Raw genomic sequence first — 17,192 nt, 5'->3', positions numbered from 1 at the left:
TGAACGAGAAGTCCTTTAGTGATGCCTACTCCATGCCTGACCTGAAAGATTTGCTGAAACAAGTAAGTGGGTCTAGGATTTTCAGCACGCTGGATCTCAACCCCAGATACTGGGAATGGAGGTCGAGGAAAGTTCTAGACCACTGACCGCCTTCATGACACCGAGAGGATTGTACCAGTTTGCAGTAATGCCCCTTGGATTGAAGAATGCTCCTGCCACCTTCATGAGACTGATGGATAAGATATTATCAGGATATGTTGGAGATTTTTGCCAAGTGTATCTCAACAACATTTTAATTCGCTACAAGAATTTTCAAGAACACCTTGTACATCTTAGGAAAATACTGGAATGACTGAAGATTCATGGACTGACTTGCCAACTGGAGAAGTGCCACTTCGCCTAGTTCCGCATAGACCATCTTGGCCATGTCCTAACATCTGAAGGCTTACAAAGGCAACCAGAGAAGAATCAGGCTATCAAAAAAGCTGAATGCTCGCAGACCAAGCGACAAGTATGTCAGTTCCTTCGCTTGTGTGGATGGTATAGCAGCTTCGTGCCACACTTTGAAGAGAAGGCAGTACCACTCACCGATCTACTTCATAACAACCACCCCTTCCGATGGACCAGCAAGGAAGATGCAACATTCCAAGACACTAAGACTGCGATATGCAACGTTCCCAGTCTAGCCCATCCCAACCCTCAACAGAAGATGTGTCTGCAGACGGACGCCAGTGACTCTGGCTTAGGAGCAGTGTTATTCCAGGAGAGGAAAAACGGCCTAAGGGACATCATCAAGTATGCCAGCAGAAAGCTATCTGCCACCGAACAACGCTACTGCATTGCTGAGAAGGAATCCTTAGCCTTGGTGTGGGCCATGGGCAAATTCAGAGGCTACATGGAGGGAAGGAAGTTCCAGCTCTACACCGATAACGCCGCTCTGAAATGGTTGAACTCGGTCTTTGGCTCAAAAATCTAAATTGATGCGATGGGCTCTGTTAATCGCAGAATTCGATTTTGATGTGTGTCACGTCCCAGGACCCACAAACATAGGAGCAGACAGCCTATCTAGGCACCCGGCGATGGAACCTGAAGCTAGGAGCACCATTGTTGAGAGGCGGTTCCCATGAAAACACCAGAGTGAGCCTAAGGAACCTGTCCATATGACCACCAAGAAGGAACTTGATCTAAGAGTAATCAAACAGTGGCAAGAACAAGTAAGTCCTGTAGGACCATGACGCAGTGGATTAGGTGACAGAACACCAATAGTCGACTCATCCCGAGGGAATTCAAGATGTACTAGAAGAACTTCCGGGTTGACAGAGGACTTTTAAGGTAATCACCCACTACACCGCACCGCGCAGCGCAGCCCAGAAGAAATTTCCTTGGTCTGCTTCTTGTGAAATGAAATGGCTTAACGCCCACTGCAGGGAGCCGCGCCACGCCACGCAGAACAAGCTTGTGGAATTTCCGCACCAGAAGCCTCCAGGTTTCTGGAACGGAACTTTTACCTTTCGGTGCGCTTGTGTGGGCGAGGGTAGAAGGAAGGAATAATGGAAAGAACGTGGTTTCGTGCTGTTTCGGCAGTCCTCATGAGTCCTCGACTAGTGCCAGCACGCTCGTATTGTCACGCGGTTAGTGGTACTGTGCACTATACGTTTTTCTCGGCAAAAGGTGATATTTTCTCGCTCTACACACAGCTTTTTTTTTTTTTTTTTTTTGCTAGTTGCTTTACGTCGCACCGACACAGATAGGTCTTATGGCGACGATGGGACAGGAAAAGGCTAGGAGTGGGAAGGAAGCGGCTGTGGCCTTAATTAAGGTACAGCCCGAGCATTTGCCTGGTGTGAAAATGGGAAACCACAGAAAACCATTTTCAGGGCTGCCGACAGTGGGGTTCGAACCCATTATCTCCCGAATACTGGATACTGACCGCACTTACGCGACTGCAGCTATCGAGCTCGGTACACACGGCTTAACTAGGTTCAATAGTTCATAGAATTTTTCTTGGGACATACGAAAGTAGTGGGAAAATTTACTTCGGTCCTTTAGTAGATCAGGTAATAAATGGTGAAAACTCTCCGTATGTTTCCCTTTTCTCATAAATGTTGTGGACCCAAACTTTTCTTTCGCGTTTTTCTTCTTCCTCATTTGTAAGTAGCGCAACTGCAAATAATAAGTCCTCCTCGGAACTGGAACTCATATTTCTGTGTGAGCTGCACTTCTCCAACTGGAGAGACATGGCGCGGTGAGGTGTGCTGTATGGGCGAAGTCTCGGAAAATGGCCCGTGGAATGTTCCACAAGTTTGTTCCGCGCGGCGCGGTTCCCTGCAGTGGGTGATTACCTTTAATGTACAGGTCGCACCTCTCTGACAAGCCTACAGTATTCAATGACATAACCTTCATTATTGTTTCCGTATTGAACTGAGGTCACAGAGATAAGTTATTTATAAGGTTCAGCCTTTTCAATACAAGTCACATGTTGTGTAGATGTTGTTTACAACATTTATTTAATATGGGACTGGTTTTGACATTTTAAATGTCATCATCAGCCATAAACACATTAATCACAAACAAAAGTACAAGGACATAATAATTAAAACTGGCACAGTGGCACATTGAAATACGTACATAGTTTGTTACCATTCAAAGATTAAAAGAAGGTTTTGATATGTTATCAAAGTACAAAAGTCTTTATACGCCCATTCACACCTTGTGTTAATAAAATAAAAAGAACTTAATAGCAATAATTACAACTGGCATAGTGACACATTGAGATATGTACATGGTTTTCTTACCAATCAAAGATTAATAGAAGGTTCTGACATATTATCAAAGTACAAAAGTGTTAATCTTTGAATGGTAAAAACTATGTACATATTTCAATGTGTCCCCACGCCAGTTTTAATTATTATGTCATTGCTCTTTTGTTTGTGATTAATGTGTTTATGGATGATGATGTCATTTAAAATGTCAAAACCGGTCCCATGTTAAATAAATGTTGTAAATAACATCTACACAACACATAATTTGTATTGAAAAGTTTGAACCTTATAAATAACTTATCTCTGTGACGCCTAGAGTAGTGGTGATCCCCAGACAGTACACGATGGACATCTCGAGAAGCTCCACGACAGCACTGAAGCCGGACATCCAGGAGGCGAAGAGACGTATCAGTCCATCCGACGAAGATTTTTCTGGGTCAACATGCGGAAAGACATCCTGGACTATGTGAAGGATTGCTCTGTGCCTGCACCAAAGGCAGATTCTAGTCAGCAAGGAAGATGGAGGCAACGCCCTTGGGAGGTCATAGCCCTGGACTTGATGGGTCCTTACCCTAGAACACCATGGGGTAAAACAGGCTTCCTAGTAATCACCGACCTCTTCACAAGATGGACTGAGGCCTTTCCGATGCCTGAAGCCGTGACGGGACGCATCATCAGCCTGCTACAAGACGAGGTATTCAGCCGCTACGGTTATCCACGGTGCATTCTGTCAGACGAGTCAGTTCACGTCAATATTTTGTCAACATTACACTTTACTTCTTTCTAGTTGTAAGATATCAAAATTTATTTTGTTTACGAATTTAGAAAAAGCCTTTAGGTCTTTGACCAAGAGTTCGTATTTCTCCACCGGCCAGCGGCCCACTGACTTTATAACACTTCTACAAAGTTCACCTCTCTCAGAATTGAGTAACATACACTCCCAAAGAATATGGTCAACTGTCTGATGATTTGTTTCACCACACACACATGTAGGGTCTTCTGTTATTTTGAACCTAAAGAAGTATTCACCACATTTCCTGTGGCCTGTTGTCATAGCTGTCATATTATGACTTGGGTTTAGTCACTGTCAAAATTAAACTAAACATGTACACTTATTTACAAAATTCTGTCAAGTTCACAGTATGCACAGTATGCTATTATCCATCACAGGTTGGAGATGACAGATGGAGATGAGTTGCTTTCTTTGCTTTCCTCAGAAATTCTGGAGGAAAACTACTCAAGTAACATGGCCCAGTACTTCTGGTTTTGAAAACAGAAATAGAATCCAGAATTTCATTTGACATTGAAGACCTAAACTGATTTTGGTTCTTTTTCACCAAGCTGAGCACACGTTCACACTAAGCATTGCTGTGTGGTAGAGTCAGAACAGAAAGCATTAGCCTAGATATCCTATCATACTTAGAAACACCATCAGCTCCACGAATGTTCATTAAGAGAGCCCATTTGGTGTCATCTGTCAGATTCTCACTCTTAACAGTAGCACAGTCATCAATCTGAAGAGCTACAAATTGGTTCTGAAGCACATTCATTGCATCCTCAACCGACTCTGTGTCCTTCCTCAGCAGCAATGATGGAAATTTTTCTATAAAGAATTGTAAAGAAGAAAACTAAGCATCTTCAAATTTTGAAACTTCTGCAACCTTTACATGTTTCAGTACTTCATCACTGAGAGGGAACTTGTTAAAAATATAACCACATGCTGTGCAGAAGTAACCCCTGGCAGATGGAAAGAATGTTGATTTATCTCTATCATTAACCCTTCGCAGGCGGCAGTCATTTATGGCCGTAGGTGGCAAATAAAAAAATTAAAATGCATGCAAAATTTTGGGAAATTTACTAAAACCATGAAAATATGCCTATATATACCACATACCTTGTTTAGGAGTGGAAAACCAAATTTGAAGTGGTTTGAGGGCAAAATAAAAATCGTCAAATAATTTTTTCATTGGAAAAATGGCACAAGACACATTTCACTTTATGATGTGACAGTGGTTAACTTGAAGTACACTGTAGTCCGCTATTATGAAATGTATGTACAAAAAACTACTTTCAATGATATTTTGGTTTAATTTTTTGTCTTTGTCCATCAAAAAGTGAAAAAATCTGCCAGAAAATAGTCATAGCAGTTGAACCTACGCTGTACACAAATAACACCCTGAATTTGTAAGTGTCAAGGTGATGGATCCTCAAAACTCCAATAAATGCCTTTATGTCACGCAATGTTGGGTGATGCCAATTTCTCATTCTGCTTTTTTTTTTTTTTTTTTTTTTTTTTGTGGTCGGTGTTACCTGTATTTTCCTTTTGTCCCCATGTAATTTAGTTTCACTGAGAATATCATCAAATATTTCATCATAAAAAATATATGAAAATATTCTACAGGGGGCGTATCAGTATCAAAGTGTCATGGTAATACTGACCCTTGATCAATATTACGAACGGGAATAATATTTGCTGGCCGAGGGTCGCTATTACTCACATCCGTCCAGTTGTTCGCTCTGTCACTGTGTCAGCGTCACTTGTGTCATTGTTGCACTCAGACGAGCTGGAGAAAGAATTTTCGCCGTCAGACTCACATTCACTAAAATCAGACACTTCTTTGACTGAATCATCCAATACTGACACTATGTCTGTATCGCTGATCCATTTTCGTGATGCCATTTTATCGGAAAACCGTGAAAATACATAAGAAGTACGCACACGAGAAAACTGCGTCACGCAACGTATGTATTACACAACTCCCACAAACAGGAGAACAAACTCAGCAAGATACTGCAGGGATTTCCCTCACTGGAAGAGTTGAGAGAACAGCTCCTGCCATCTCTGAGCGTATTTGGGTACCTCCTCGGCTAATAAACCTATGATTTTTGAACGGAACATACATACATACATGTTTCCGTCAGGAGCGTAAGAAAAGTCGACCATATATATATATGTTTCCGCCCGTGAAGAGTTAAGTTTCTTCACTAAGTTCATTGTCTCAACGCCAATGACTAGCTCATCATTGCCTCTCTGATTCCCAATACTGTAAAATGGTATGGAACTTATAATATAAGGGAATTTTTTATCACTTTTTGGTTTAACAAATCTGGAAAGCAGCTGCTTTAACAGGTTCGTCATTATTTCTAGTAGTTTATGAATGTGAGGGGAAGCACTCTTAAGTGTAGAATTGAGATTCTCAAATAAAGGAATGACAGCATACAGGAAGGCACAGTATGCCTTATTTAAGCCTGATGCAGAACCATTTAAAAAAAAAATTCAAGTTTTGAATAATGTTCTTATTCTTTAGCACAGGAGTGTGAGATTTTGAGACACATGCAAATCTTTTGAGAGTGACCAATTTTGATGACTCAGTAGCTTTCCTCTTTTCATGGTCTTTGGAACTACCAGGCTGGACTTTTGGGATCGTAAATGATGTTAAGCTAGTAGCTGATGCACACTGAGCATTAACAAGCACAGCATCTTTAAAGAAACCAAGTAGTGAATTGCACTGCTCTACGAGCCTCTGCAGACACCTTCCTAACGATAGACATCTTGTGCAAACAAGTTTCAGTATCCTCTTCATTTCCTTGTTGTGAAGCCCTTGGAATTTCTTAAGGCATTCTTTCCTCTTACAACTCTTTTCTAAATGATAGAAGATGTCAACTAATAGTTCATCAACTTTAACAGGCGAAGCGCTTGCACCTTTCTCAGCACCCAAGTTAATCAATTGGCATGAGCAACCCAACACAAAGACAGATGACTGTGCTTCCCTTAAAACAGCAGCAACTCTATTCTTCTTTCCAATCATGACTGGAGCACTGTTGGAACAGAAAGCTACACAATTTCAATTTCAAACTGGTATTTTGTAACACTCCAACTGTGAAATTACCAATATTATGTCCTGTTGAATCACTCACCAAGGCAGGGACAGATAACACTGAGCTAACTATCTTTTCCTGCTTTGTCACAAAACAGGTGACAACAATAGGGTAAAGCTTAGCATTACTATTACTGCTCCTATCCATAGCTAAAGAAAATGGTTCACAATGCATGTAACCAACGAGTTCACTTCTTGAATCTGTAGCAATTTCTTTCAAAATATGTGTGGTTTTCGTACGACTACAGCCATTTTTTTTTTTTTTTTTTTTTTGCAATTTCTGAACCTGGAAACATTTTCCTAAACAGAGCACCAGCATGATCGGCAGCAGCTAACGGGATATTATGTTCAGTTAAAAGTGAAGTGAACAAGCATTCCGCTCTTATTATATCAAAATCAGCTCAAGAAGAGGTAAAAAACTAATTCATTTTCTGGCTGCCATCCTTAAATTTTATATTAGAGACGTGTTTAACAGATTTAATGTGATTTACTAATTTCGTTCTTCCTCTGTGAGAAACGTTTGTATCACACGAGCACATGGAACAGAATGCGAATGTTTCACCTTTCCATGATTGTATAAAACAAGGAAATTCAGCAGAATATGACTCCCTAAAAGATTGATAATATCGTTTCTTAGTTGAACGCATTACGAACACTACTAAAAATACTAAATCGCTTACAAATTCGTCACACAATTCCAAGAGTTTCAGAACTACCGCCAATATTACTCACATCCACACATAAACAAAGCTTTCCAGCTGCTATGAAGCATGACGCAGTTACTAAAGTTGTTATATATAAATTCACAGCCTGCTACTTTTCACCGATTTCTTTTCTTCAACATCACAGCCTGCTACTTGTTTGTGAACATCTCGGTGAATGAAGTAGCAGTTGAGGTCGGACAGGTGACAAAAGCACGGTGGTAATCGATGTGATTATCGATACATTTACCGGATGAATTTCAAACACTGCATCTCATGTTCGTTACAGTTGTAATATGTGTGAATTGTTTTTACCCTGAAGATTGACTGTGTGTAATTTTTTAAAATATGATTTTACCCTCAAGATTGACTGTAAACAAAATGAAAGGTTATTTGTTTTTTGTTTTTTTGTTTTTGTATGTGTGTTTTAAGGGGAAAATGTTAATATTTTAGGGTTGTCTGTTTTTGGCGATTTTATTACGTGTAGATAATTTATTCTGTAAAGGTATTCTCTTTATAACTTTCGGGGCACGGTGTAGTCGCACGTGCTGGGTTTTGTAAGATGCTTCTGATAGTTTCTGGTTGCATCAGAATGGAAATTTCTCGAAGCTAGGAAGGGTATTTTCTCATCAAATTCTCTGGGCCCTCATTGGCCAAAATAAAACCCCTTCCTATTGGCGAATGTAAGATATGCGGGTGCGCTAATTGGTTATTTCTCGATTTCACCACCTCCGGCTGCTGGCCACCTGGCCAGAGCCAAGCTTGTTCCCTCTGTCTTTGTGTCTGGACCGGCAAAGGGAGTAGTTGTCTCCTCCATCTGATGGGTCTCCCGGCCCTCCGAGGTAAGCACTGTTTAATTCATGTTTTGGATTTTAACTTTCAAATGTAGTTTCTTAACTGAAATTTTTTTTACCCTCCGGAGTTTGCCCAGGATTTCTTCTATTTGCTAATTTTAATTTCAAATGACTTAGTCTTTGTGGCTAGTCATACTCATTTTGTTTTAGAGGCATTCTCCTTTCCTTTTGGCTTTATAAATTGTGTTGTAATTATGTAAAATTTAATTCCCCTTTTCTTTTGTTAAAATTGTGTAAAATATGAACATTTTTAAGTCCCTCGGGTTTGCCTCTAAGTAGTGCTGTTTCGTCTTAGCATACTGCCGTTCAGGATAAGCCCCTTATTCTGAAGTGTTTTAGAAAAGGTTGCTTCCTGAGCAGGCTCTGGGTTAAGATTCTAATTATTTTCACTCTTTCCTTTCCTTCTATATGCCTTAACATGTAGGTGTGGTTTGTTAACATGTGTTCCTTCTTTTAGATGTATTTGGTTAAATTATTTCTGTGTATTATTTTGAAATTATCGCCGTGGAAGTTTGTACTCTTGGTATTATGCATCTCTCTAAATTTGCTGTGTTAACCTTAACTTGCATCATTGATGGGCCCGTTTGTAATGTTATTTTCCAGTTGTTATCATTTTAGTAAATGTAATATTTAATGGGAGTCACCATTAATTTCGTTTTCCCGGCAATGCAATACCTTCTCAAGGCCCAGGTAGGGTCCCAACCGCTTCCCATCTCCGTTCCTATAGTTGTCATGTTGGCTAACCTGGTAGTTATATTCTGATGTTTTCCAGTACTTACCATGCGTGAGTGTTTGATTTTATTTGATCTAGTCTCAAAGTCTTTATTTTTCTTAATAGTGTTTATTATTATTATTATTATTATTATTATTATTATTATTATTATTATTATTATGATGTTTAAATTTTTAAATTGATGCTGTGTAATCCTGAAAAGGGTTACAGTATTACCAGCTACTATCGAAAGTCAAATCTGATTTGACTGCAGAAAGTGAAAACAAGCGCAGATATTTAAAAAATACGTACAATAATGCTGTTCATCCATATAGCCATAAAACACACTCAAAATCTGTACATTTTAGGGAAAAACTGGAATACTTGACAGATATGGTAATGGAAGTATTGCTCCTTTGTAAATGATACTCATTACATCGGAACGCAATCCCCAATTCATTTTAGCTGACTTTGACAAGACATGAATAATTTTCGTACACTTTTCAGCTATATGTTATACATGACTATTGAATCTGAACCTGCTGTCGATTAATATCCCCAAATATGTCATTAAATTAGTCTGTTTTACTTTGTCATTCTTGAGACATATGCTTAAAATCTGTGGGTTTTGGCTTTTTTTTTCTGGACACCAGCATTACTTGAGTTTTATGTTGAAAGATAGCTTATTTACTTTGGCCCAATTGGTACACACATGACTTAGTATCTGGAGAAACACACTAAGGGGGTAAGATACCTGTAGCAAGACCCAGGGTCACTGAGATGAATAGTGACATTCCCAATGTTATTTAAGTCCATGGGGGTGAGAAGGGGTGAAAAAAGAAAATTTTCAAAATGACAGATTATGGCTGTATAATGTATGTTCCAGCATAGCTTTTAACCAAACTTGGTATTCATGTGACTTACCATCTGGAAAAAATTACTGTGGGGGCAAGACACAATTAGGGGATTTCAGCTATTACAAAATCAAGTCAAATTTACAAAGATCTTGAAAGTATGAGCCCACTTATCAATATGACGTTGCACCCTCTCTGGCCTCAATGCATGCACTGATTTGGATATTGCGTGATTTGACCAGCCAGCCACATGATGTCATAAAGCTTTAGTATCCTTTCCTGAGGTGAGCTAGCCCACAGCTGTTGTAACTGGTCCTTGATATCTTGGATACTGGCACTTGGACAGAGTTGACGTCGGAACTGGTATTTTTATTCCTTGTTTAATAGTGTGTTTTTACAGGTATATTATAGTGTAATATTTATAGTGAACTTCTGTGTTCGACAGATTGAAAGCTTTTTAGTTACATGTACTATGTGTGGATGAGCATTGTCCTGTTGGAAAATGGCAACCACAGTACTGTCGCATGAAAGGTAACACATGAGAATGCAGAGTTCCCTCAATCACTACCAGCTGTGACCTGGTCATACCTGATGACTCTCCCCACCAAGACACCAGAAGTAACACCACTCTGCCTCTCCAAAACATTGGAAAAATGGGATCTCTCCCCACGTCCTCGCCACACTCACAGATGATGGTCATCTGGGGTAGTACAGAACTGCGATGTTGCGCTGATCTTCAGGAGCTAGCAATTTACTTCAATCAAGCGACTCGTCTTCGACTTCTACACCATTTTGGGACTTCATATTTATTAAATTATGTTGTGACTTCACGCCTGATAGTATATGCAGGCTGGCTCACTTAACTGTTCACCTCTTCTCATAAACATTTTGAGACAGTGCCGAACTTTGCGTGTGTTGTGCTACTATTCAGAAGATCGCACCTTACTTCATATAAGTGACTGACCTTCTACTTTCTCTAGATTTTACAATTTAAAATCCCACAGTGCCAATCCCCATTATCTTATATTGCCTCTTCAACTGTTTTGTGAAAGACTCATTCTTTAATTTCTTATTTACCTATGCATTGTTTTTGCATTTTATTCGGCTGATGATGACCCGGATTGGGGTCGAAACCGGTACTGCTTCCACTTATAATTAAATAGGAATGTAAATCTACATTTCTTATTTATTTGTATTGAATAGGTTGAACTACATTATTTATTATTTCAATTTAATTGTGATACAGTTCAATACGGAACATCATGAAATTTTTATCTGTTATCTCCATGGAAACAAATATGAGATATATGTAGCTGTGTATCGTCATGGTTACCCGCACGGCCTGTCAGCTGTGTTTTGCTTACATTGAGTAGTGTGCACACGTGTTTTAATAGGCGTGTTTATCTGTGAATGCGAATTGTCTCAGTTGCATTTGCAATATAAAAGCAGCAAATGGGAATGAAGGAGAAATACGTATGCACGTTTATTTAGACAGCAGTGACGACAATTATTTATTTGAATTAGACGAAGAGCTTAGAGAATTGTCAAGTGAAGATGAAGGTGTAGTGAACACCAGCATTGCAAGTGAAACTTTGACGAATGGACCTGTGCGTAAAAAAGCAAGGAATGATCCCGGACCATCATATGTTGTTTCTGAACATTCAGAAGAGGAAGTTCCAATGACTGCTACAAAAGCAAGAAGACGCACGAAGGTAATGGGTCGGGGTGGAGGAGGGGATACGGATACGGCAATGATGATGCTTCTCAGGTCGGTGTTGATCACATGAGTAACAGTGATGCTGAAAATACTTCCACACATACAAATGTGAATGCAAACGACAATAGTGTTTACCGGAAGGTAACATTTCATGATAGTGAGCCTCCTAGACTAAGTTATTCATGAGGTCAGGAAACTAGAGGACCGCAGGTTCCTCCTAGCTGCATCACTACACTTCAGTTTATGTTATTTTCACTCCTTCACTGATGACTTTTGTGTAAATCTGTAACTCAATAGACTTGCGTTTATGTAATATAATAATCATAATTTTATAATTATAGTTACTAATAAAAATTCTGAGTTTAATCTGGGATGGTAAAAATGTGCAAAATTAATTTGAACCAGACTGTTGGAACATGTGACAGAAAATTGGACTGCAAAGGGTTAATATTTGAAACATCAACGATACTCTATAAAAAAAATCAGAACAAATCAACTGTTTCATAATAAGTCAACATAACTAGTATTTGTACCATTTTTATCAACAAATATACGAGAATAAAGAGTTTACGATGACTCCCCAAGGGATGAAGGAAAACTTACCCAAATCCCCAGCCATCAACAGCACTTGCGAAGATGACATTGCCCAACTCAGGTGTGAAATAAAGGTGAGAGTCATCAGCATCTTCCAGGCCAGTACTCCAGTCATACAGATTGCCTTCACCACCAGCAGAGGGTTTTCCAGGCACACCACGTCCCAACACTTCAGTGGCAAACAATTCACCCATTACAGCATTAATCTGGGAAAGGTATAATTAACAAAAATATCATTTCTAATCAATGACTGCAGTAAAGTACAGATTAAAAAAACATAGTTTTAAAGCTACAGGTAATATAGTCGCACACATGACATGAAGTATTTTGGCAAGCTAGTGAGATTTCTTTAGTGCTTTATAGGACGTGGCTCCAAAATAGAATGGTGGAAGAAAGAGAAGAGTATCAATGAAGAAAGAAAGAAGCAAAAAGGATGGTGGCAGAAGAGAGGAGAAGGTGGATGGAAGAGTGGGCCAAGATGACAGAAGGCAAGGTAAAAAAAAGTATTATATGGAATGATTAAAATTTCAGAAGTACCATATCATATTTGATAAAGAGGAGTGAAAGAAGAAACCTGGACTGGGACAAAATGTTGCTCATACGGTCCTTTGGTGCATGTATTTCAGTGGGCTTGGCAGATTGATACGTAACAGCAACTTTGGCTCAGTAAAGAAAGCAATGAAAAACTATCTCATGCCTAGGCCATCTATGACAGCTAATGGTGAAGCTGTTGAGGATCGAACCAGCCTTCAGGCTGAGAACTGAACATACATACTTTAAAATATTCACACAAGATTATTTGTTACTAATGTTATTCCATGACATTTCTCCACTGACAGCTCAAAACATACCCCTTAGTCAAGCAGCTCATCCCCTTGCTTCGAAGTCTTCACAGCCCAAAGTTTGTAACACTGCCCCTTTGTCGGAAATCACCCACAATAAATCATGCTGCATTCTTCTGGATCTTTTCTAGTTCTCGAATCAAGTAATCTTGATGAGGGTCCCATACACTGGAACCATACTCTAATTGGGGTCTTACCAGAGACTTATATGCCCTCTCCTTTACATCCTTACTACAACCCATAAATACCCTCAAAACAATTTGAAAATATCTGTAACCTTTATTTACAACCTTATAAATGTGATTAACCAAATGAAGATCTTTCCTTATATTAACATCTACTGAAGGTACTTACAGTGATCCCCATGAAGTACATTCACCCCATCAATACAATAATTAAAACTGAGAGGACTTTCCCTCTTGGTGAAACTTACAACCTGACTTTCCATCTCATATGCCATAATGCCATTGTCTGCTGTCCACCTCACAACTTTGTCAAGTTATTTTTGCAGTTGCTCACAATCCTGTAATGTATTTTATTACTCTCTGTAAGCTCACCGGACAAAAAATTAGCCACACTTGGAGAAATGATTACAAGCATCATTTAATACCGTGTACCTCTGTCTATGGACTTGATCCTGCCTGGATTCAGTTAGGAAGTGAGTCCATAAGATTGTGGAGGTACATCGCATCTAGGTTAAGCTATTCGCTGAGGATTTGATTGCGCAATTCCAACAAATGTGGAGATGCTGATGTCGACGTTTTATCCGCTGTTCCAACATGCCGCACAGATTTTCAATGGGGTTCAAGTCAGGTATTTTGCAGACCAACAGAGATGTAATTGGGTGTGGGAGTGTTCATAAAACCAGTTACATATGCGTCCAGCCCAATGCTGTCATCTTGAAAACTCGGGGTATCAATAGCATACTCATCATGCAAATGTTCACTGAAAGGCAACACCTGATCATTCAGAATGTTTAAATCTATATGTTAGTTCATGTTAGTGGTCACCTCACACATCCAGGATGAAATGCTTCATTTGGCCTTCGGTGCACTTATCGGTGTGCGTCATTGAAATACAGGCAAAAATGTGATTTGTCAAACATTACGTTCCACCAGTCAGCTACTGTCCCCATTCGATGTTTTCTAGACCACTGAAGATGCACAGCTTTATGTGCCTGTGTGAGCAATGGCCTCTTGCAAGGTAATCTACTCCAAATATTCATTGCATGCAGTTCCCATCATAATGTTCTCTTGCTAACAGGTTGGGATGGACCTTCATTTACTGACTGTAGCAATTTCTGTAGGGTTTGGGAGCAATTTTAATTCACAAGCCGTGAAATGCATCTCCGGTCCCTCTCTGTTAGGATCTTTTTCTGAGCACAATTCTGACGTCATGTTTTGTGGCCACGTGTAGTAGACCACTGGTTGTAGACATGTTGAAAAGTCCACTGCAAAACACCAACAAATCCAGCAACTTTACACACCATATGGCCATAGGCATGGCCAAACACAATTGCCCCTTTTTGGCACTCTGTCACATCCTTGCATCTAGCCATGTTGACGTACACTGTCCGAATGAAACATCAATGTCTCGCTTATCAATACTGCCTTATGCTAACGTAGAAGCAGTGCTTATGTGATTGAACCTGGAACTCGTTCGTTACGCCATCTGAACAGGCTTAACAATCCATCTGTACAAGCACACTAGAGTGATTTTTTGTCCGGTTAGCTTATATCACCATACACAAAAAAGTTATCTGTGATTCAGTCTGGCCCCACGATGTAGGGGGCAACGTGTCCGCCTGTTACCCAGCGGCCCTGGATTCGATTCCTGACTGGGTCAGGGTTTTTTAATTGTAAATGAATAATATCCCTGGGCTGGGGACTGGGTGTTTGTGTCATCCTTAATGTTCCTTTCCTCACATTCAATACTTTACACTTCCGCAATCTCCAAATACATGCAGGTTCATAACATATGATACCAGTATGGGCAAAAGATCTTTCTAGGTCAACACCCCAAACAAATAGCATTTTATTATCATTTAGACTTTCACGGCCCGTGTAACTATTCATGAGTTCTATTTTTGGGCTTATGCCGTGTAAATAATTATAAAACACACTCAACGTTTCAAAAGGAACCTTGCCTTTCTTCATCAGGAGACAAAAGAGAAGAGAAACGACGTATTGATGGTTGCTAGGAGAAAGCAACAAGGAAGCTACAAATGGTGCCCAAGATGTAAAGGGGACACCATTTTAGCCCCATGCTAGAGACAATGAATAGTGGCAGCAAAGCATTACTCTCTAATGGTTCTGATTATAGGTAGCCATGATTCACTGAGGTTGTAACCTGTATCGCGGTTGAAATTATCTGGATGTTTATGTATTTCAACCGCCTCCCTGATAATTCTTGGGCGATATTGCTTTATACGGGCAAGAACATCCACTTCTTGGAACAAGACATCATGACCAGGTGTTAGGGCATGGTCAGCAACAGCTGATTTATCAGGTTGGTTGAGTCTGATACATCCGCCAACAACATATTTGATCAGGTTAGGGGTAGGCATATTTCCAAATATGAAAGGTTATGTCAGATGAATATGACAACAAGATCTCGTCCTTGTTAGCTGATCCTATATACAGGATTAACAGTCGTGATCCCACAACTCGCTACTCAAATATGACCGTCAAATTGGTCAAACAATCTTCTATTCCAGAGGATACAGCAAAGAGTCTCCTTCCAGGGGATGCTATTCCTCCGAGACTGTATGGCCTTCCCAAAATACATAAGGAGGGTGTTCCTCTTAGGCCTATTGTCAGTACGATTGGTTCCCCGACATATGCCCTTTCGAAATATTTAGGTAGTCTTCTTCAACCACACCTGGGTAACACCCCTTCATATATTAAGGATTCCACACACTTCATTGAGAAGTTAAAAACTATATCACTTCAGCCAGGCGATATCTTGGCGAGTCTCGACGTGGTGTCTCTGTTTACGAGAGTACCTGTTGATGGTGTTATGTCTCTCATTAATGATATTTTTACTGAAGAGATCGCAAGGCTTTTCTATCACTGCATGACCTCCTCCTACTTTCTATGGAATGGGAAATATTATGAACAGACAGATGGTGTGGCCATGGGAAGTCCTCTCTCTCCTGTTGTGGCCAATTTCTTCATGGAAAACTTCGAAGAGAAAGCTCTGTCGTCGGCACCTTGCAAACCGAAGATCTGGTGGCGATTTATGGATGATACGTTCATCGTATGGACGGAAGGTGAAGACAATCTTGGTCACTTTCTGGATCACCTTAATCGCCAGCACCCTTCCATTTGTTTCACCTTGGAAATGGAATCTGACGGCAAGATACCTTTTTTGGATGTTCTCGTCACCAAGAAAGAGGATGGATCTCTAGGACACAGCGTGTATCGTAAGCCCACACACACCAATAGATATCTCCACGCAGATTCTCACCATCACCCTGCCCAAAAACATGGTATCCTTACAACTCTGACTACCAGGGCCAGGAGGATTTGTGAAGTGTCAGATCTACAAGAGGAAATTAACACCTTGAGAACCACCTTTAAGAGCAACGGTTACAGCAGAGCTTTGATCTCAAGAGTTCTGAAATCGGCACATAATCGGACGTCTGTTAAGAAAAAAGATGTAAAAGGAACTGCTTACCTACCTTACATACATAACACGACGGATCGTATTGCTAAAATCTTACGTAGGTACCATGTACGAACTGTTTTTGGAACATCAGTTAAGATTAGGCAACTCCTGCGACCAACTAAGGATAGTTTGCCTAAATTACAACAACCTGGTATCTACAGAGTTCCCTGTACTTGTGGCAAGGTTTATATTGGGCAGACTTCGAGAACGGTGTGTACTCGCATCAAAGAACATACCAGATGTATCAGACTCAACCAACCTGATAAATCAGCTGTTGCTGACCATGCCCTAACACCTGGTCATGATGTCTTGTTCCAAGAAGTGGATGTTCTTGCCCGTATAAAGCAATATCGCCCAAGAATTATCAGGGAGGCGGTTGAAATACGTAAACATCCAGATAATTTCAACCGCGATACAGGTTACAACCTCAGTGAATCATGGCTACCTATAATCAGAACCATTAGAGAGTAATGCTTTGCTGCCACTATTCATTGTCTCTAGCATGGGGCTAAAATGGCGTCCCCTTTACATCTTGGGCACCATTTGTAGCTTCCTTGTTGCTTTCTCCTAGCAACCATCAATACGTCGTTTCTCTTCTCTTTTGTCTCC

At 40.1% G+C, this 17,192-nt stretch overlaps 1 protein-coding gene across 1 annotated transcript in view; it reads right to left on the bottom strand.

Annotated features, from left to right (window-relative positions):
• The window catches only part of LOC136861636 (elongation factor-like GTPase 1), a 279,187-nt gene that overhangs the window by 171,909 nt on the left and 90,086 nt on the right, over nt 1–17,192 (bottom strand). Inside the window, exon 6 of the mRNA XM_067138835.2 lies at nt 12,082–12,278. Coding sequence (XP_066994936.2) covers nt 12,082–12,278 — 197 coding nt within the window. The remainder of the gene's footprint in view (nt 1–12,081; nt 12,279–17,192) is intronic.

Source organism: Anabrus simplex, chromosome 1, assembly GCF_040414725.1.
Source record: "Anabrus simplex isolate iqAnaSimp1 chromosome 1, ASM4041472v1, whole genome shotgun sequence".
Lineage (NCBI taxonomy): Eukaryota > Metazoa > Arthropoda > Insecta > Orthoptera > Tettigoniidae > Anabrus > Anabrus simplex.
Note: the sequence above shows the minus strand (reverse complement) of the source record. Positions and strands in the feature narration are given on the sequence as shown.